A 20,946-nucleotide genomic window follows, 5' to 3' on the forward strand; every position below is an offset into this window, starting at 1 on the left:
TTAATAAATCGGCTTGCATTTTCTTATCTTTCATTGTTGGCCAAAAAATAATTTGATAAAAGACATTGAATTGTTGCATTTTCTTTTTCTTAAGCTGAATGACATACACTTTTATATCAGTATTCAGGCTCGATAACCCCCCACACATAAGAGATTGCAGAGCTGAGACGAGTCAATTAAGTCTTTAGATGTACTAAGGTCTTAATTTGCATTAATGTGCAAATTTCGTTATCAATGCGACAAATTAGTTTATTTATTTTATCACGCATATCCACCTCTCATGTGCATCCTGTTCAAAGTATTGCTATAACTTAATGAAGATCACAGTGTCGCAATTATGTTAAGGTGTTATTAACCAGTGTTATTTTCTGGGTCAAAATTAATTCAAGGCTTGAAGGCAATCCCTCCCATCATCATCCCCTTCTTTACATTATGCTGAATACATTGACTTCTGTGCAGCAGCGACTGGAAGACAACAGTGAAGACATTTCCATGACCGCTCTCAACCAATAGTATCGAGGCAAGTTTAAAGCCGTGGATGGCACGCGGTGGCTCCTCACTTCCTGGTTGAAGATGGCGGATGAGAATGAGACAGCACCGATGCCGGAGAAAGAAGATGTAGAGGACCACGGACACTGCAGCGACTGTGAAAACGAAGAGCACCACTTTGAAGATGGGTAAGAAGCCATGCCTTGCATCGGGGTGGTGTTAAACGTGTCACGCTGCTGTATACACAGTCAGAGCTAATTCAAGTTACAGAATAGGTGAGCAGTCCAGTCGGGGTTAGACAGCCATTGAAGGAAGTTGTCCCGCCCACTTGGTTTTACCTCATTGGTTGAAAGGGGCATTTTCTTGTCAGTTTTCTCGTGTGATTGGCCGAGAGTGCGCTCCGTTCCTTGTGTGGGCGGGGCTTAGCCCTGCTCTCCTTCAGTTCTCATAGCAAGGCGTAGTATGGGGGTAGAAAACCCCAAGTGAGATTTGAGCTGCTACATTTACTAAGTCTCAACATTTGATCTCTCTTGTAAAACGTTTACAACACGTTTATTCATTATAGGTTATATATATATATATATATATATATATATATTTGTCACACGTCGATGCCCATCAGATGTGTCTGATTCATCTCATGGCAACCACAGCTGCTGTATAGCGAGTTAGCTTGCATGCTAACATAGCTGTCAAACCTCTATTGTCTGTAAGTGGATTTCGGTGCAGATAGCAGCTAAATCCAAAGTGAAACTAGCAAGACCTCCATGCCTTAAAACATGCAGTTTGATGTTGGTACATGACTGAGCTTCTGATCCTCCAGTACATTCTGCAGGGTCCTCGAACAACCGAGCTCTGAATTTGAAGCATTATGAAAATCTCACTTTGCCTTGCATGGATTCCGTTAATGTTTACCAAGCGGCGACACGCATGAAAGGAGCCCCTGCTCGTTAATACCAAGGCGTGTCCTGCTGAAGACAACTGGGTGTGATGCAATTAGGTGGCAAACGAAGAGAGTAGTTTTGCTTAGTCATTTGGTTTCCATCCCAAGATTTTCGACGGCCTGTGACCTGAACCCTCTCCACGAATTATGGCCTGTGTGTGTGTGTGTGTGGCCTAAACCATTCCCCCCACCACCACCCCTTGTTTAACTTAATTGTTTAAAAATGGAAGAGCTTTTAGAACATTAAAATAACAAAAAAACACAAATCTGACAGATGAATAAACATGATTTTGTTCAACAGGAATGCAGTTTTATACACAACCTTCCATTGTTGTGTGGGGGGGAAAGTGACTACCCCTTTTTTTTTTTTTTTCTTTTTTTTGAATTTACAGCAGATGTGAGTTTTGCGTCTCGTTTCGAGCAACATGTGTAACATCCCTGCACCCAACACACAAAACCACATGCGTAAACAAAGAGAGCTTCTGGCTGTTAGCTGCTTTACTCTGTTGAAATGGAAGCCCGTGGAACAAACTATTGAATGCTTTGTTTTCTATTGTCCCGGTCACTCACTGACCTCTTGTACATACATAGGTACACACGTGTAGAAACCACTTCCAGAGATCATGTAATTCACCATCTGTGCTGGTGTTACAAATACAGGCCAGTGCTTTGCCTCTCTCCTCTCTGGGGCACTAATGAGATTATCCTCTGTAAGTATGCAGTCTCTGTCAGGCTAGAAAATGGGATAGCTTTGTGGGGGTGTGTATCTAGCGTCTTAGTGTTAAATGATCAACAATAGGGGTTTATGAGGAAAGGGGGCAGCAGGACTATCTGTGTAATATGCTTCTTTCTTATGTCCTGTGTCTCCTTTGCGTCTTCCAAAACGGGACAATCGTCTTGATACAGGAGATGAAGACTGACATATTTAATATGTCTCTAGTGTTCCGCCTTGACGTGTGTCCTGTTAGTTTCTTGTGGCTTTGTGTTGAGCCTTGTCCTCGCTAAAACAGTTAAATCTTTGTAAACACAAAAACTCTGTATGTGTGTCTACTAGAAATACGTTTAGATCAACTAATTTAGACTTTGTTTCGCTCCTGAAAGATTCAATTATGTGTGGGAAATGTTTTTCATGCAAAGTAAAGCAGGGACACTAACTTTAACTTTAGGACACTTGTATGTGTATATGGAGCTGTCACAGACAGAACAATAATCTGTTGTTTTGCTGGATGATTGTTACATGAAGTTTCATTTCATGTCATTAATGTCTACGATGGTTTGTATATCGTGCTGCAGGCGTGTCACAGGAAGAGATTCGTATGATTACATTTTCGACTGTGACCGGCGAAAGTTTCCTCGGGGATAGTAGACTAAAATACGGGCTCCTTCTATTTCTGTCCTGTTTCAGTGACAGGGGTCTGGGTGACGACACTGGTGCCAAGAAGAAGAAAAAGAAGCAGAAAAAGAAGAAGAAAGCAGGTGCCCCAGAAGCAGCTCAGGACCCCCTTGCCAAGGTATGAATTAATTCATTTTTGAATAAAAGTGTGTTTTAGTTTGAAGAGTAAGATGACTTAAGTTCAGGTTTCATCCCATACAGCTCACATTATAACTCCTCTGGATATAAAATAATGTATTCATTTTGAACAGAGTAGATGCATGTCTGTAATGAATTCATATTTACTTTCCAAACAGGTGAATTCATTGCCAGCTGATAAGCTCCAGGAGATCCAAAAGGCCATTGAACTGTTCTCTGTAGGCCAGGGTCCTGCCAAAACAATGGAGGAGGCCACTCGGAGGAGTTACCAGTTCTGGGACACACAGCCTGTGCCCAAACTAGGTACCACATTTTTCTCTAAATGTTTACACCCACAAGAAAGAGTATCGTATATTGATTGTTTTGTGCTGTGAGTCAGAAACTGCTTTGTGTTTCTTCAGGGGAGACGGTTACATCACATGGCTCCATTGAACCTGACAAAGACGTCATCCGCGAAGAGCCCTACAGCCTCCCACAGGGATTCAGCTGGGACACCCTCGACTTGGGGGACGCCGCGGTGGTAAGAGAGAAGAACACAGAAACTCATAACAAAAATGCACATGACAAAAACCATATTGAACAGTTTCATGTGCTTTTTGCTTTGTATTATTAAAAAGCTTGATTATTGATTGATTATTTCTATGCCTCTCAGTCAGTGAAGTCATTCATCTATCGCTGTCATCTCTCTTCAGATATGTGGTTGATGATGAAACATTATAAAAACCAAGAGCAATACTTATTCAGAGAAGAGCTGAACTTTTCAACTTCCATCACAGCAGAACTTATCAATGTGTTTGTCAGATTTTGGCAATCTAATTAATAATTAACGGATAAGATAGAATCCGTTTTTTTTTTTCATTAACAATTTAAAGCCTGAATGTGTTGAATTTGAATGTTTACTGAGCTTGTACGATTAGTGAATGATTTACTTTTGAACTGTCAGAAATGTTTAAAAAGTAGAATAACTCCTTTAAATTGGTGCAGAACGGTTAAATAGGCAAAAAAGAATTCTACAGTACTCTCTTGTGTTTGTAAAGTCTATTTCTGTCTTTTCTATACAACCAGCTCAAGGAGCTGTACACCCTTCTCAATGAGAATTATGTGGAAGATGACGACAACATGTTCAGATTTGACTACTCCCCTGAGTTCCTGCTCTGGTGAGTCACTTTTGAGCTTCTGACCATGATGTTAATATTGTGTGCTAGATGTTAAGTGGCATGTCAGGAGAACAACTGCACTTAAATAAACCATGAAATATGAATATAGGAGGTTTGTCTGTTGCATTTAGTGACTGATCTCTGTTTTAGGGCCCTGCGGCCCCCTGGCTGGTTGCCCCAGTGGCATTGTGGGGTGAGGGTTAACTCCAACCAGAAGCTGGTCGGCTTCATCAGTGCCATACCTGCCAATATCTCTATCTACGACATGTAAGTGAACACATCTGGACAAGTAATAATATTATTTAACTACATATATCTCTCGTCTACATAACATACAGTCAGTGGCCGTTACATTATAAACGCCTATTGCACTGCTCTGCCATAAAGTCCAACTTAATGAAGCCTATGATGTGTTATTCTGAACTGTGTTTTATTCACAAATGTTTGCTCTGTTGGTCTCTCTGTATTTATAGAAATGAGAAACATTTATCAATAAAATGTAGTCCAGTGCACAAGCTCATTTTAACCCAGACAAATAATTCATAATATATAGATAGGAAAAAAAGTGAATGATATAAACCTTATTAAAGAAGAAGTTATGTCAAGGCCATTCCATTCAATTGAAATACATTTAATAGATGATAGAAGTGGCTGCTCGGTGTATTCAGTCTGTATTATTGAGCGGGAAACGCCTCCTGCATGATATGTAATTATAAGTCAGCTTATTTAGTAAGTTTAAAAAACAGGATAACGTCCTGTGAAAGATGCGTAGTAAAAGTGTAACGTTCTATGGATTAGTACATCCATTGTTTAAACATGTTTCTTAAGAGTTACTCACATGACGAACTCCTCTTTTTGATCTTCAGAGAAAAGAAAATGGTTGAGATCAATTTCCTCTGCGTCCACAAGAAGCTTCGCTCCAAACGAGTCGCTCCGGTCCTGATCAGAGAAATCACCAGACGGGTCAACCTGCAGGGTATCTTTCAGGCTGTTTACACTGCTGGAGTGGTCCTGCCCAAACCTGTGGGCACATGCAGGTGGGTCTGACAAAACGGCTGCCAATTAATGTGCACACACTCTTCTCCCTGCCTCATTTACTTTTTTTTTATTTGACTGTTTGTGTTCTCTTTGCGTAGGTACTGGCATCGCTCTTTGAACCCTCGCAAGCTAATTGAGGTGAAGTTCTCCCACCTGAGCAGGAACATGACAATGCAGCGCACCATGAAGTTGTATCGTCTGCCTGAGGTGAGCAAAAAAAAACGCTTACATTTGACAGACACGCATTTGAAAAACAAAAAACCACCTTGCAAAGCATAAGTTGTTCTCTCTCAGGCTCCTAAGACTCAAGGTCTACGGCCAATGACTAAGAAGGACGTGCCGGTGGTGCATCGCCTTCTCCGCGAGTACCTGAGCCAGTTCCATCTGGCGCCCGCCATGAACCAGGAAGAAGTAGAACACTGGCTGCTTCCCCAGGAGAACATTATCGACACTTACCTGGTGGAGGTAAGAAAATCTTCAACACATTATTATTATTATTAGACATTTCTTTTTCTTATAATACATCTGTCTGAAAACCAATTGTGTATTCTCCTGACAGAACGACGGCAAAGTGACTGATTTCCTGAGTTTCTACACTCTGCCCTCTACCATCATGAACCACCCTGTGCACCGCAGTCTAAAAGCAGCATACTCCTTCTACAACGTCCACACCACCACCCCAATGCTCGACCTCATGTCTGACGCCCTCATTCTGGCCAAATCGGTTTGTTTTCCTTTTTTATTGATGTGCATTTTCCATCGTACGTGTAGTTTCCAGGGAACTCATCTGTTGTCCTTTCTTGTTCTCATCACTTTCTGCAGAAAGGGTTCGATGTCTTCAATGCACTGGATCTAATGGAAAACAAGACTTTCTTGGAGAAGCTTAAGTTCGGCATCGGTGACGGAAATCTACAGTATTATCTGTACAATTGGAAGTGTCCCAGCATGGGCTCAGAAAAGGTACGTTTCATGGGATTACTATAATGATAATACTATAATGATGTCATGACCTCAGAGTATCTTCAGGCCAGCAGTGATTATACGCTGATTTCCATTGACCTTTAAACACCATAACATCATGTCAACAGGTCGAAGTGGGACAGTGCTGTGTGTGGGACTGATTATAATGGGTCACACACTCAACAGTATATTCCTTTAGCCATCATTATTTAGGAATGTGAATCTTACGGATTTATCCTGAATTTGGATTTCCGACCTTCTAAATCCCACGAGACTTTAATGATTCATGTAAGTGTTTCCAACACACGTATACCTGGGAGGGCCCCCAGGTATATTTGCCGACCATTTCTTCATTTTTTTTTTTAAGGCTTGTATCTAAAATCGATATATTTGTGGACGACCTGAATTCACTCTTTACCGTTCAAGTTTGTGTTGTGGGTAGTGTTTGTGTGCTCTGTCGGCTGTGACGTCTCTCCTTGAATGTAATTCATTGATGTGGTGTGATGTCTCTTGTTAAGTATAAACCCTCTAATGGCGTTGCTTAAATCGTTTCATGGAGCTGATTGCTGCAGATATTATTCTGCACTCTCATGTTCAGCCTCCCTACACAAGGCTCACTTATTTATTTAAATCAATCAAGAGTGAAACTTCTTTCGAAGGAGTCAGGATGTTTGTTCATCACATTTACTGGTTATTGTCGATGTGCAAGGCAGCCATCTTGTATTTTGGACTTCCAAGTTCAAATAGAGGGCATCAAAAATGAGAGAGTGTAAGGTTTCATTTGCGTACGTCAGTCAGTAAATTTCCTATTCCTGTGCCAGTGTTGGTTATAAAATGCTGAGTCACACAGTCGGCAAGTTAGACAAATTGAGGAAAATTGGGACAGAACTCAGGAAGCTCTTGAATCCTCTTTCTGGAGCACCATCAGCCCTGTAGCAAACTAATGCTAGCTGCAGCAGCTAGAACGCTCATTATATCATAATGAGAAAGCGTCACATTGAGCCAAAAGTTGTATGAATTAATCATTTTTTAACTAGTTAAACTTTCCATCCATTTTAAATGAATTATAAGAGGAGTAATTATTGATGCATACTGCTGGTCAAAATAAGGAAACATTGATTATAATAACAAAAAATGGAAGGCCTTTTCCTCCTGACTGGTTCTTGTCATGTCATCATGTTTATCTTTTTACTTTGAAGAGGTGAAATCTTATTGATGATTAACTTGGTATTAAGTAAACTCGGCAGGAACGATGTTGTTTTTTTTTTTAAAACTGTTTCCTAATATCCTCATGTTTTTGTTTTGTTCCAGGTTGGGTTGGTTCTTCAGTGACATCCCTTTATGCCGTAAACAAGTGTCACCATCAGGCCAGGAGACGACACCATCACACTGACCACGTGACCAGATGGACTGATGACTTCCTGCTACAGGAGTGGAAAAAAAACAAACCACCGCCCATTTTTACTTTTTGACCTTCTGAACTTTGACCTGCACTACCGCTGCCAGGTGGGAGGCCGGGAGAGTCTTCCTGCTCTTCCTCCTCCTTTTGATCACAGGGACCTTAAGCCATTGTAGTTATCATCCCTAAACAACTTTATTTCATCTGAGAGTTGTCTGGATTGTACCAAACACAAACACACACACACACACACACACATACACACACACACACAAGAACAGTTTGCACAGATTCCTGTAAACCAAACACTCACGGTTGGCGTACCTACAAAAGATTAAAAAAAAAAAAAGAAACATGTAAATAATATCAAACATAACTGCCCTAACACACACAGACTAAAACCAACGGTTTCATTTTATTGCTAAATGTTGGAAGTGGTTTTTGCAATTAAAATAACACTGTCATCCTTCAGTTTTAGAGATGAAAAACAACAACAAAAAGATAAAAAATATTTTAAAAGAATAGGCTTAAGAAGTTGAGGTAATAAATACCAAAAGTGGATACAAGATAAGGGCTTCTGTTAAGAATTCTCTTGTCATGTTTGACCCTGTGTCTTCTTCGATTTTTCTCATCAAACCTTAGTTTTCCAACATTTTGACGTTTTTTTTCACCACTGCTTTTTCAAAGACACCCATGCTAGAACTGCATTTGTTTTTTTTTCTGGAGTTCTTCTCATGTGTATTAACTGTCATGATGCTCCTCCACAGCTTACTGCACTAACTGAAGAAGCCCTGAAACACTCACTGATGACTCATCAGCTTAGGAGAAACAAAAAAAAATTAGAGTCTCTTTTTTTTCTTTTTCTTTTTTTGTGGACGAGGTTGGACTGTCACGCTGCGGTTGAAGGCTTTCTGTCGGAGTTTACTCCACACTTTTATCAGCAGGGATCAGATATGTAATGACACCTTTTGATTTGACTGTGCTGCAGTTTCAATGTCCATCCTGAGGGACTCGTAAAATATGCAAGGACTTTGGATACCTTAAAAGTACTTTATGCAGATGTTCATGAAGGAATCACACAGGAAGTCTTAGAAACATCATGAAAACAGTTCTGAAAACTACCCCAGAAAGAAGAGCTGAAAGTTCTGGTGACTTGTTTACATGCACATATCACATCCGATGTTCTTTGCTATTTGAAGACGGGGTCATGGTTAGCTTTAGTCTCACTCGAATTAACATCTCTGATTGTATGTTTTTATAAGCTTTACTTAGGATGTGACATCAAACACAAAAGTATAAATCAATATGGGAAAAAAAACTTGCAATGCAGCTTGCTTTTCACCTCGATGAGACATTTTCCACTCTGCACGGATCATGTAGGCAACATCAGTCAGGATTTAGGATGGATTTTGAAACTGACCAAGAGCAGCAGTCTGGATTCTCAGCACATTTTGGCAGAGTGGGTGATGATGATGATGATGATAACGAATGGAGAAATCCCTTAAAGTGCAACTTATGTAAAATGATGGTTCTATTTGCATACACATGTAAAAGAATAATGGGTTCCATGGTGTTCTAGTGCAGAAAGACTTTCAACATGCAGGTAATTCTTTTGTTTTCGTTTGAGCAAAGAAATAAAATCTAGAAGTTGCTGTGAGGATTTTGCATGTTTTCTGTTCAAGAAGGAATTTCAACTTCAGGTTTGCACTGAGTATGCAGAAAACATTTTGTCCAGTCAACATTGCATTTTGCTATGTTCCAGTAAAGCATTGGCATAGAAATGTGGCATCAAAGACTACTTATTTTCTTTTGTTGTTGTGGACTTCCTCCGTAGATAATCTCCTTTTCTTCAGAAATCAATGGAAAAAGCTATTAAGTGGACATTGAGCTAAAAAAAAATCCTAACACTATCAACAGTTTTCATGCTGCCTGCAGCAAAACTGTTTTTAAATGTTTGGTAAGTAACATATTTTAAATTACTAACATATTCTATCATGAAGATTTGGCGATTCATCTGCATTTTGAACTGTAGGTTTTACAGTCGAGGCGTTTCTAATGATAGATTACATAAGGGATTGTCTGTCAAATTCCAAAAACCAGTTTAAAGATATGCCATAAGCAGGTAGAGTAGGCCTAGAGGTGAATCCCCTTTCTTTAGAGAAACTACTGCTGATGAAGTTACCCAATCTGTGCAGCACTTTCCAGGAAGTGTCTGTGCAGTGATTAGATACAAACAGCTATTAAAACAGAAAATGCAATAGAATGACTCACATTAAGGAATAAACATATATTTACTATACAAATCCTACTTAATAGACATTTGTTTCAAAGAGGTAGGTTTAAAGAATTTATCAGATGATTGTGAAGGTCATAAAAAAATCATTTTTATATATATTGCATGACTAGCACATCTTTATTTAAAGTTCACTTATATTTTTCAAGAGGGAAACTGATGTCAAGCGGACCTTTTGTTACACTTATGTAACATATTTTCAGCGTAACTGTACTTGCTTGGGGGCGTCGCTCCCTCAGTGAACTTGATGTTGATTGGTCCAATCTGACTGACGAATGCTGTAGAAGGCCCTGATTGGTCAAACCTATCAGGTGTCGATAGTGTAGGCGGTACTTAGGCGAGTCTCACGCGGAAGTGAAGGCAGTGGACGGAGTGGTCGACAGCCTGCAGCCCACCTGCCCGATATCCTGCCACAATGTTGCTTGGTCTGGGGATCGTTTGTGTCGCCTTGGTCATATATATATTAAAATATGTCTTCTGGAGCTCCGGGCCTAATCCCTTTGAGACGGATACCCGTGAACCGGTGAGAAAGATGGTTCACGACAAGAAAGAAAAAAAAAAAGTTTTGAAGCAAGGTGAGTTCATTTAACAAGGTCATGAAATAAGCTGTTTAATATTTTTTGATGTATTAACAACATTACTGTAATTTATATTTGTCTTCTGCGGAAAAAAACGTTTTTTAGTTCCTCTGTTTAAAAGTAGAGTAGGACTATAAGCGGTCGAGTATCAATTTACAGTGAATAATTTTCTAAACGTGACATCTGTTAAAAACAATTTTTAGAAGAGGAACTTAAAAATATAATCTTATCTTGCTATGAAAATGTGTTAATGTTGTAAATTTTAGTATGTTTATATAATGGGCATATTTTCATATAAGTTAATTTAATTGAAAGAATAACAATACACTTTATTTCTTAGGCTAAATAAATAGATTGTTGAATTAATTAACATGTCATGAGAGTGATCTGCAGACCTATCTGAGATAGTGTCCCAAACTAATATCACAATTGTCTCGAGTCATGGTCGTGTTTCGTTTGAATCATGAAGCGTAGACTACATTTTCTCTTGTTATTGAGGGTAACCCTGGGGAAATCTATTCCAGCTTTTTTTTTTTTTATTAGTTAAAATGAGAGGCTACACTTATGCCCTCTTATTTCTGTCTGTCCAGTAGACTTCCAAAACAACAGATACTTAGTTTAAAAAGACATGAATCAGGGAAAAGCAGTATATGTAGTTTTTTAAACTGCAAACCCTAAACCAGGTAGTTCTACGTAATATTTCTCACTTTATTTTTGCAGGGTCATTTGTACCAGAGACATGTTGATATGTTAATGTTTTGCTGCCTCTTCTCTGTAGGTTTCCTGATCAGTAAAGTACCTAAAGACTTAGACGCTGTTATCATCGGCAGTGGTATCGGCGGTCTTGGGCTTGCGGTCTTGCTGGCTAAAGTTGGCAAGAAGGTCCTGGTCCTGGAGCAGCATGATCGGGCTGGAGGCTGCTGTCACACGTTCACTGAGAAGGGCTTTGAGTTTGATGTTGGTGAGAATGAAAGCTCTTGATTGTTTTTGGTTTCTTTTTAGAAGACTTGGAAAGAAAATGCTCTGAAGGCTTCATTTAAATTGTCATTTTTACAATCCAGAGTGTGGGCAGAAAAAAAGTTGTGCAAATCAGTATTTTTCGGGCAATGGATCATGTTAAAACTCTGCTGTGTTGTTGCATTTTCTAATTTCCTCCCTCAGGAATCCACTACATCGGGGACCTCCAGGACCACAAGCCGTTCCGCTGCATGCTGGACAGCATGACTAACGGACAGCTGCAGTGGGAGCCTCTGGAGAATCCTTTTGACCAGGTAGTGCTGGGACCACCAGAAAACCGCCGCCGCTACCCCATCTACAGCGGCAGGAACCGCTTCCCCGACGAGCTGAAAAAGTGCTTCCCTGGAGAGGAGAAAGCCATCGACGAGTACCTGAGGCTGGTCAAGGTGGGACGTTTCTGCATTACAGTGAATGGATCAGAAGGTTTAGATAAAATGTTACCAATGACTTTCTGCAGCTTTAATACAAAATATTAGCATTCAGTGTTAAAAGTAAAATATTCAATCTGTAATAATGGAGTCCCGGTAGATATTGAATTGAACACAATTACCAAATAGCATTTTCTCCAAGTGAACAGTGTGCTTATAAACTGCACTTTAGCACAAAGACGCAGCATTTTCCTGATTTCTGTTGGTGTTGTCACTGATATTGTTCAAGAGCTCAAGGGTTGGCGATTCAAAGGTTAAAAAAAGAAGCTTTTCATCTGAGATATTACATAATATATTCCAGACTGAGTTGCAACAGAGGGATTTGGCTCCGAATGTCACTTTCTTTATCTTTGAGGAGCCGGTTATAAATCAGCAAAAGAGAACTCTGACATTTGGCACAGATGAGCTGGTGAGATTAAGGAGGTCAGAGATCATCTGATATGGTTGCTGTAACAAAATTATCTTTTCTATCTTTTATGTATTACATGGGATGACCCCTACTTACACTATTGTGTTGTTTGGAGGAAAAACATATTCTTTCCAAACATTTTTACATACCCTTTCCTTTATTTTTTTAAAATGTATGTTTCATTTCAAACAGAAGAATGATGTTGTGATTGGTTTAACCATCAGGTATGTTTGTCAGTGTAACACACACATTGTTTAAATAAAAATGCCCATGGTGACCTTTTTCCCTTTTCCTGCAGTTAGTAAATTTTTTGTCCTTCCCCTTATGCATTTTTCCTGCATGTGTGCACAGTAGTTTTCTCTTTTGTCAGTGTATCACAGCCATAATTTGTTCTTCTCTGTGTGTGTTTATTCTTCAGAAAGTCGGACGGGGCATTTGGGTCCTCGCTCTCCTGAAGCTCTGTCCCGCTCCCGTGGCCAAGTTCCTGGTCTACACTGGCCTGGTCAGACGTATGTCCGCTTTCTTCGAAATGGCCCCCCGCAGCCTGACAGAAGTTGTCAACGGACTGACCGAGAACAAGGACCTCAGGGCTGTTTTCGCCTACATCTTTGGCACCTATGGTACGCCAAGCAGCTGTTCTTCTTCTTCTGCAGCGATCTATGCGCTTCTGCAGAACGTTTCTCAAAGTCTTGGTTTCTCCCTCTAAACTGCAGGTAACATGCCTAAAGATTCCAGTTTTGCAATGCACAGCCTGCTCACCACTCACTACCTAAATGGTGCCTGGTACCCTAAGGGCGGAGCCAGTGAGATCGCCTATCACATGATCCCCATCATTGAGAAGGCCGGTGGTGCTGTTCTTGTTCGAGCCCCCGTCAACCGCATCCTGTTCAATGAGGCTAATGAAGCTTGTGGTGAGTGTGATTTCTCTGTTTTTTCTGAGCACATAAAGCAGCTCCCACAGAGAAGAAGAGACTCACTGTGTGTCTGTTTTTTTTTTTTTTTAATGATATCAGGTGTGAGCGTCATGAAGGGTGAAGAGGAGTTTCCTATCCACGCCCCCATGGTCATCTCCAATGCTGGCATCTTCAACACCTACCAGAAACTGCTGCCCAAAGAGCTGCAGACCATGCCAGGTAAGCTTTATATTTTCATTTGTCATCCATATAGGTTTTGTAATAAATCAGTTATAAATAAAGGGAAAAATGTCCAGGTGACAACTTTCATGTAACTTTACAGTCCCATAAAAGTGAGAGATGCAACAAAGGATCATATCTGAGACTCTGATGAACAGTTGTCCTCAACTGATGAGTTTTTCAATTAACAATGATGGAACACCTTGTAGAGGTGTTAATCCTGAGGTGTTAATGTTAATCCTGTTTCTCTCTCTCTCTCTCTCTCTCTCTCTCTCTCTCAAAAGGGCATAAAAAAAAGATCCCCAAGATAAACCTTGTAAAATAATCACAACATAGTTAAAACATAAAATAGCTTTGATAAAAGTAAGGCTCAAAGATTTGGAATGAAGAATAGTGTTTAATATTAAGAAATTAGAAATGAAATACATTCAAATAAGAGTAGACAAAATCCTAGAACAAAGCAGGGCACTCATTCCTTGGAGATTTTTTTTTCCAGCAATAACTTTTCTCTAATTCCTTTTCTGTGTCACAATTTTAAAAACATAACAAAAACACCTCCCAGGTATTCATGAACCTCAAAGAGAAAAGTAAAACGATAAGAACAGTTTGTTATAATGAAAAGTTTCACAAACCATCTCATCTCCAGAGGAAGTGTTAAAGTGTGTTAATCAATGATTCTCTAAAAGCATACTTTTTTTTTTCTTTGTGTCTTTGTGTTGTTTTTAATCTATGATCTGTTGGTAAAGTAAGTGTCCCTCTGTGTCATGCAGCCATCCAGAAGCAGCTGAGTATGATGAAGAACGGGGAAGGTGGCCTGAGTGTTTTTGTGGGTCTGAACGGAACCAAGGAGGAGCTTGGCCTGAAAGCAGACAACTACTGGATCTTTACCGAGAACAACTTTGATGAACTGTACGTTGTCTGGCGTCAAAATAATATACTTTAATTTAGAAATGCATGAGGTTGATTGAACTAATTTACCTGATTACTTGTACAGGGTGGAGAAATACTTAAATGGAGACAGGGAAGAATCTGCTAAAAGTATCCCTCTCCTGTTTGTGGCCTCGCCTTCAGCCAAAGATTCAACCTGGGAGGAGAGGTCACCAGGTACACAAACTTATTAACATACAAAGGAGGTTTATGCACATGTGCATATCTGTATTTACTTGAAACATTATCACATTTCTTCCTTCATTTTAGGAAAGTCCACTCTGAGTCTGGTCAGTTTCGCCAACTACTCCTGGTTTGAAGAGTGGAAGGACGCAAAAGTGACAAACAGAGCGGAGGAGTACAAAGAGCTGAAACAGACGTTCATCGACGCGGCTCTGAACGTGGTTCTGGATATCTTCCCTAAGATAACAAGAGACAATGTAATCTTCAGATACGTTTCTGTTTATCATTCGTCTTACTCAGGTCTCTTCTCTGTGCTTCCTGTCATTCTTGGCTCATACACTCAACTTCAAAACAATGTGGCTCACAACAATCTGACCTCTGAGTCATCATTTCCACTGTTACTAGAACAGTTTGTTTTTCAGCTTGTTTGGGATAGAAGTAAAGACGGAGACTAGGAATCAAACTGAGACTGCCTCAACTTTGTCTGGCCTCACTGTCACTTCTGTTTTTATGGTTCTGTGTAGATTGAGTACATCGACGCCGGAACTCCCATCACCAACACTTACTACATCGGAGCTCCCAAAGGCGAAATCTACGGAGCAGATCACGGCATCGGCCGCTTCAGCCCTGAACTCAGCGCCACATTGAGACCTCAGACTCCTCTGAAGAACCTCTATCTGACGGGTAAGTCCGTCTGTCACTCGCGCGTCACCTTTAAATTCTCGACAGGATGTTAAGAGTACAGTCTTTTGAGCGATGTGTTTGTGTTGCAGGTCAGGACGTGTTTTTGTGCGGATTTGCCGGAGCTCTTGCCGGAGCGCTCACCTGCGGCTCGGTCATTCTCAACCGCAACCTCCACCTGGATGCCGTCGGCTTGGCAAAGAAAATCAAATTCATGAATGCCAAATTGAAAGACGAGTAACTACATGACAACATCAAGCAGACTGATCATATATACTGTAAAATAATCCGTAATCAAGCTAACACCAGAGCCATAAATAGAACTGTGTGCACAGACTCCCAGAGTTCACTAGAAATAAATAATCTTTGCTCAAATGAAGTGGAAAGATGTTTTCCACATCAACTCAACACACTGCACTATGTATAACTTTAAATATGCATACCTACAATAACACATGTTTTAATGACTCATTAGTAATGTAAGACGTGGAATGTCTGAGTAAGAAGCTGCTGAGCTTTAACAGTAGGCCTACATCTGCAATAATCGAAGCTAATATTACCTCAGTTGTGGATGCAATGCTTTTGTGAACCATTGCTTATGTTGACATTTATGTGCATCTTGTTGTTTTTTATTGTATTCTCAATTTCCTTTGGACATAAGTGCCTACAGTTTTTGTTTTGCAGTTTGTAACGGGTTTATGAAGGTTGCTCCCTTTTTTAAGATGAAAGGGTATAAACTGTATAAACATTGAACCGGTTGCAGTTTGTTTATTGTTAATAGTGTCTCTTAAACTGAAGCTAGCAGAGCGTGTTGACAGTAAGTGCAGTAATCATTTATATTGTTTATTCCTTAAGTATCCTGTGGGATTATAATAAAACAGACAATTTGACGGTAAAAAGATTATATTCATAAACAAGCTTTAAAGTTCTACGTTTTGCTATCATTTTGCCCTCCCTTTGATCTTGTAAAAGTCTAAACAACCCGCTGTCTTTTCCCCAAACGCCACTTTTAATGTTTGTTTGTCTAATTTGATAGTTTATGTTGGCTGCACATGAGTGAATATGATGCACCTGAACGCAGCACGAGTTTACAGTGACATCGGTGGCAGCAGGGAGCACGTGTACAAGAAGTGGGCTAAACGATGTGTACATTTTGAGCTTTCTGATTAGTTGGCGAATAAAAAGGGGTGTGAGTTCTGATATATATATTTTTTATTACTAGCTTCATTAATGCAGCGACATTTTCCTGCAGTCCGAGGTATGGAGGTGACAATGTGCTCTGCAGTCTGAGGTAAAGTACAAACATCAGAAACATGTTTGAACAATACAAAAACGAAGCATTTGTTGAGTAAAACATTAAAGCTGGAGTCTCGAGCAGGTGGTTATTACCTGCCTTTTAAACAAATACATTTGAAACTTAATCAGAACCTTGTTAGCTAGCTTAATTACTTTATTAAAACCACAGACTGTAAGTGATTAACACGTGTGATCAAAGACGGGGGTGACGTATTTAAAAACACTTCAAGTGGTTGAAGTGAAAAGTGAAATATTAATTTTTGTTGAATTTCATCGTAAGGTCATGGACGTGTGCACTAAACCTTTGTGCTACGAGCTCCTGGCAGAGGTGGGAGAGGGCTCCTACGGTACAGTGTATAAGGCCAGAGAGGTGGGAGGGAAACAGCGCCTCCTGGCGGTTAAGAAATTCAACATCCGTGGAGACACGACAGAGGGCGGGATCCCTGCTTTCATGATCCGAGAGGTGGCGCTGATGCGCAAATTGAATTACTTAAACCACCCCAACATTGTCAGGTGAGTTTTTGTCGCAATTTCCAGTTTACAAGTGTTTTTCCAAAGGGGAAAACTACCAACAGTTATTCCTTCATTATTGTTCTTCTTTTTTTAACAGTGCCATTATATAATGTGAAGAATATGTGTGCAATAATCTCAGGTGCAATAAGAGATAATAAGTGGAATAAGAAAACATATTTATATTTTCATTTCATTGTACAGTGTTCCCCTTGTTATTTTTAATTGTTTTGTATTATACAGTGTATAACTTCTGTACAGTTTATTTTAATTTACTTACTTTATGTTAATACAACTTATTTATTTTTACTTTTTTGTACTCTTTCTTTTTTTTCTTACAATGCTAGTCTATTTTATATATAATTTTAATTTTTTTGTAGAAGCTGACTCAGGGAGACACGCACAAGAATTCCAGTGTACCTGTGCTGTCCTGTACCTGTGCAAATGGCAATAAACATCTATTCTATTCTATTCTTCTTTTTTTTTTTTAAATACCTTAAATGTTGAAGGTTAATAGTAATGATTTAAATATGTTTGTATTTCAAGTTGCTTTTTGGTGAGTTGCAAAAATGTGCATATGGATAATTCAAAAGTCGAGGAGATACAAGAATAGGTAGAATACAAGAAAAAAAAAAGAAACACCTGAAATGTTCTTTTTTTTTTTTTAACACAATTTTTCTTGTTGCTGTTTTTGTTATTTACGTTAATGGCACGCTGATTTCAATCTCCAGGCTGCTGGAGGCGTCCACTGTCCCAGATGGCAGGAGCCTGAACCTCACTCTGGTGTTGGAATACATCGACCAGGACCTGTCCACCTACCTGTCAAACGCTCCTGCTTCTGGACTTAGTCGTGAATGCATCAAGGTGTGATCCCATCCCCTGACTTGTCCTATTTTAGCTCTACGTGGGTAAAATGTATTTAACATGAGACTTCACAGATCTCTCATTCATATCATGGACTCATTCCAATATATTGGTAACCTGTTTCTCTTTCAAAATAAAATGCTTTGCAAAGGATCTGTCACAGACCTATCATCACAAGTATTGAAAATTTAACTCAAATGTCAATCTGATAAAAATTGTTGTTTTGTCTCATGACTTAATATACGGATGAAAATCCCCTGACTGCATAAGTTAATATATAAAAAGGTGAATTTAAGGCACGTTTTTGTTTTACCAACGAAATGTAACACATTTAGTCCACAAACAGATATGACTGCTGAGGTCCCTGGTTGCTCCAGAGACAGAGACATAATTGCTGTTATTCTCTTGCTGTGTCTGTGCAGGATGTGATGCAGCAGCTGTTGCAAGGATTAGACTACCTCCACACAAACATGGTGCTGCACCGTGACCTGAAACCAGAAAACATCCTGGTCAGCAGCTGCGGGGAAGTCAAGATTGCAGACTTCGGACTGGCACGACTCTACACTTTTAATATCGCTCTGACTCCAGGTGTAAGTGAGGCAACACATACTGTCATGTGATAAGATACAGCTATATTTATCCCTGGGGGGGAGGGGGCAAATGAGTTCTGAAAATGTTCATTTTTATTGCAGCATTTCGGTCCTAAACCATTTGGAGCTTGTTTTTTTCTTCTTCTATATTTAACACTGCCTTCTTTCTCCTCTTCTCTCTGAGCTGAAACATTTAGTCTTTTGTTGCTGTCTGTGTTCAGGTGGTGACGCTGTGGTACAGAGCTCCTGAGGTGCTGCTCAACTCTGTTTACATGTCCTCTGTGGACATGTGGAGCGCCGGCTGCATCTTTGCTGAGCTTTTCCTCTTGAGGTAAAGGCGCTGAGTCTGTGTCTGGCTGGAAGAGATATGCGGCTCTCGAGAGTGTGACTAAACAAACTCTCAAGTTGTCAAAATAAAGATAGAGTTACACTAAGACGTCTGTTCTCCCACAGACCGCTGTTTAAGGGCTACACAGAGGTGCAGCAGCTGCAAAAGATCTTTGAGTGAGTGGTTTTTATTTTGTTCCTTCTGTGATACAGATAGGAGTTATGAGAACCTGCCTGTTTTGCTCCAAACAGGATCAGACGGGGATTATTAATGCGGCACTTCTGAATGCAGAAGTTTCCCTACAAGTTTTCACCATGTCAGAATAGCGAGATACAAATACTGCAGTTTAACATAAGCTGAGAGACACTGGCTCAAAATGAATAAATAATCCCATAAAAAATTAAATAAATATTACCTCCAAGTGTTGAATTTTGTCACACTCGTTCTGGCAGCTTTTCTTCTGTTGGTCAGGTCATTGTGTTGCTGTTTGTTTGTCAGGGTGATCGGTTTGCCCAGCGAGGAGGACTGGCCCAAGGACAGTCCAGTCTCATACTCCATCAGCTACGGATCAAAAGGCTCCAACACTATGCTGCTGCACAACCTGGGACCATGCGAGAACAACCTACTAGCTGTAAGCACGCCTGTGTTTTCTTTTCATCTTAAACCTTTTCAAGACACACCCTTCACATTTCACAACTGAGGAAACTTCATCTTTTAGCACTTTAAAAATATATTTTTTAAATTGTGCAACTGGTGCTATTTTTATTGAAATAGTTGATCTGTATGTATGCTCACATGTGACATTGCTAACATGCTGATGTTTAGCAGGCTAAATGGTATCATGTGCACCATCCTAGCTAAGCATGCTAACATGGGCTTAAAAATTAGAGGATGACCAAAAATATCCTAACAAAGGCACAAGTTTTATATCAAATGATTTGATTGAACTTGAAATATATATATATAAAAAAATGTCAGACTAGAGGTAAAGTCAGAGGATCTTCAGAGTCCTGGATATCTAGGGGCAGCTGTGGCTCACTGGTAGAGTCTGTCGTCTCTCAACTGGAAGGTCAGTGGTCAGTTGCCAGCCCTGGGAGAGACACTTTACCCCAGGTTGCTCCCGCTGCTTCATTGGAGGCGAACGGATGTGTATGAATGAATGATTGGTTACTTCTGAGACTAGGAAAGCTCTAAATGAGCTCAAGTCAATTTACCATGAAGCATCTGTCCAGTAGTTAGAGGACAGTGTGGTACTTCAGCATCCTAGATAGCACTGAGACTTCAAACACAACTTTTCTTTCAAGCTGTTGTAGTAAAGTGTGAATCTTCTTACCTGCAGCAATGTTTGGCATTCAGACCAAGCCATCGCATCTCAGCTGCCAAAGCCCTGGCCCATCCTTTCTTCATGAAGCACTGAGGATTTCAATTGAAGCTGAGTTGGAAGAAGAAAAGCTTTTTTTTTTCCACTTCTTCTGTCTGCTCTACTCGAAGCTTACCAGCCTGAAGCCATGACATCCATCTAAATAGAGAATGAGGGCTGTTAATATAACAGCTTTTAACATCAGATCAGCAGCCTCATGACACACTGTGGTCAGGTTTGAGGGGACAGCTGTTGAAACAATCAGTTAATAAAAACGCATGATGCCTGACTTTTATAAAAAAACAAAACACTTTGACTAACCACAGTAGAATGAAAAGTATGCTGATATAGTCCCATTTGGTAAAAAAAGAAAAGAAGAAGAGACATGTATGAAGGATTTCTCACTCACTTTTTGAACTGAAAGAAGAGTTTAAAAATGTATTTTTTGTTGTTTCGATTTTTTTTGACAGTGTGTGAATTTCTCCTGAAACATTGCTGCTTTGGTGTTGTTGCATGTTACTTTACAAACTACAGATTTTGTTTTTGCCTTAAGCTGCTAACAACACTATGAAGGGCACATTTGAGTTGATAGGTTTGTTTACGTTGTTTCACCACAGCTTTTTGTATCCACTGGAGGACAAGGTTTTTTTTTTATGTGGAGATGTTTATGGTGTAATCAATTGTATAGATTACACCTGTATTTATGTTTGTATTTACAGATTTTTTTACAAGAGTTGCACTGTTCTTTAAAAAAAACAAAAACTTTTCTATAAATATTGTCCCTAAAACTGGTCTCTGCATTTTAACTTCTTCAGACAGCAGCTTGTTCAAC

The 20,946-nt window shown here is 39.8% G+C and overlaps 3 protein-coding genes across 4 annotated transcripts; all 3 read left to right on the top strand.

The window, feature by feature from the left end:
• Positions 1 to 530: 530 nt before the first annotated feature.
• On the top strand, positions 531 to 9,174 carry nmt1a (N-myristoyltransferase 1a). Its single transcript, XM_061027173.1, has 12 exons — positions 531 to 677; positions 2,838 to 2,943; positions 3,122 to 3,266; positions 3,365 to 3,483; positions 4,029 to 4,120; positions 4,271 to 4,387; positions 4,987 to 5,157; positions 5,257 to 5,365; positions 5,453 to 5,623; positions 5,718 to 5,882; positions 5,981 to 6,118; positions 7,430 to 9,174. The coding sequence occupies exons 1-12, from the start codon at positions 574 to 576 to the stop codon at positions 7,448 to 7,450; spliced, it is 1,458 nt and encodes a 485-aa protein (XP_060883156.1). The 5' UTR covers positions 531 to 573; the 3' UTR covers positions 7,451 to 9,174.
• Positions 9,175 to 10,151: 977 nt separating this feature from the next.
• retsat.2 (retinol saturase, tandem duplicate 2) lies at positions 10,152 to 15,919 on the top strand. The gene is made up of 11 exons (XM_061027172.1): positions 10,152 to 10,385; positions 11,167 to 11,349; positions 11,550 to 11,791; positions 12,661 to 12,862; positions 12,956 to 13,153; positions 13,256 to 13,375; positions 14,146 to 14,282; positions 14,368 to 14,479; positions 14,573 to 14,742; positions 15,010 to 15,169; positions 15,259 to 15,919. The coding sequence occupies exons 1-11, from the start codon at positions 10,226 to 10,228 to the stop codon at positions 15,405 to 15,407; spliced, it is 1,833 nt and encodes a 610-aa protein (XP_060883155.1). The 5' UTR covers positions 10,152 to 10,225; the 3' UTR covers positions 15,408 to 15,919.
• Positions 15,920 to 16,056: 137 nt separating this feature from the next.
• cdk21 (cyclin-dependent kinase 21) lies at positions 16,057 to 20,902 on the top strand. 2 transcript variants are annotated; one of them, XM_061027174.1, is made up of 8 exons: positions 16,057 to 16,457; positions 16,743 to 16,975; positions 17,704 to 17,836; positions 18,259 to 18,426; positions 18,648 to 18,757; positions 18,880 to 18,930; positions 19,253 to 19,385; positions 20,094 to 20,902. In XM_061027174.1, exons 2-8 carry the CDS (start codon positions 16,746 to 16,748, stop codon positions 20,169 to 20,171), a joined length of 903 nt encoding a protein of 300 aa, XP_060883157.1. In that variant the 5' UTR covers positions 16,057 to 16,457; positions 16,743 to 16,745; the 3' UTR covers positions 20,172 to 20,902. The 2 variants fall into 2 exon arrangements, with proteins under 2 accessions (XP_060883157.1, XP_060883158.1); XM_061027175.1 differs by lacking the exon at positions 18,880 to 18,930.
• Positions 20,903 to 20,946: the final 44 nt, after the last annotated feature.

The sequence above is a fragment of the Labrus mixtus genome, chromosome 20, assembly GCF_963584025.1.
Source record: "Labrus mixtus chromosome 20, fLabMix1.1, whole genome shotgun sequence".
In the NCBI taxonomy this organism is placed as follows: Eukaryota; Metazoa; Chordata; class Actinopteri; order Labriformes; family Labridae; genus Labrus; species Labrus mixtus.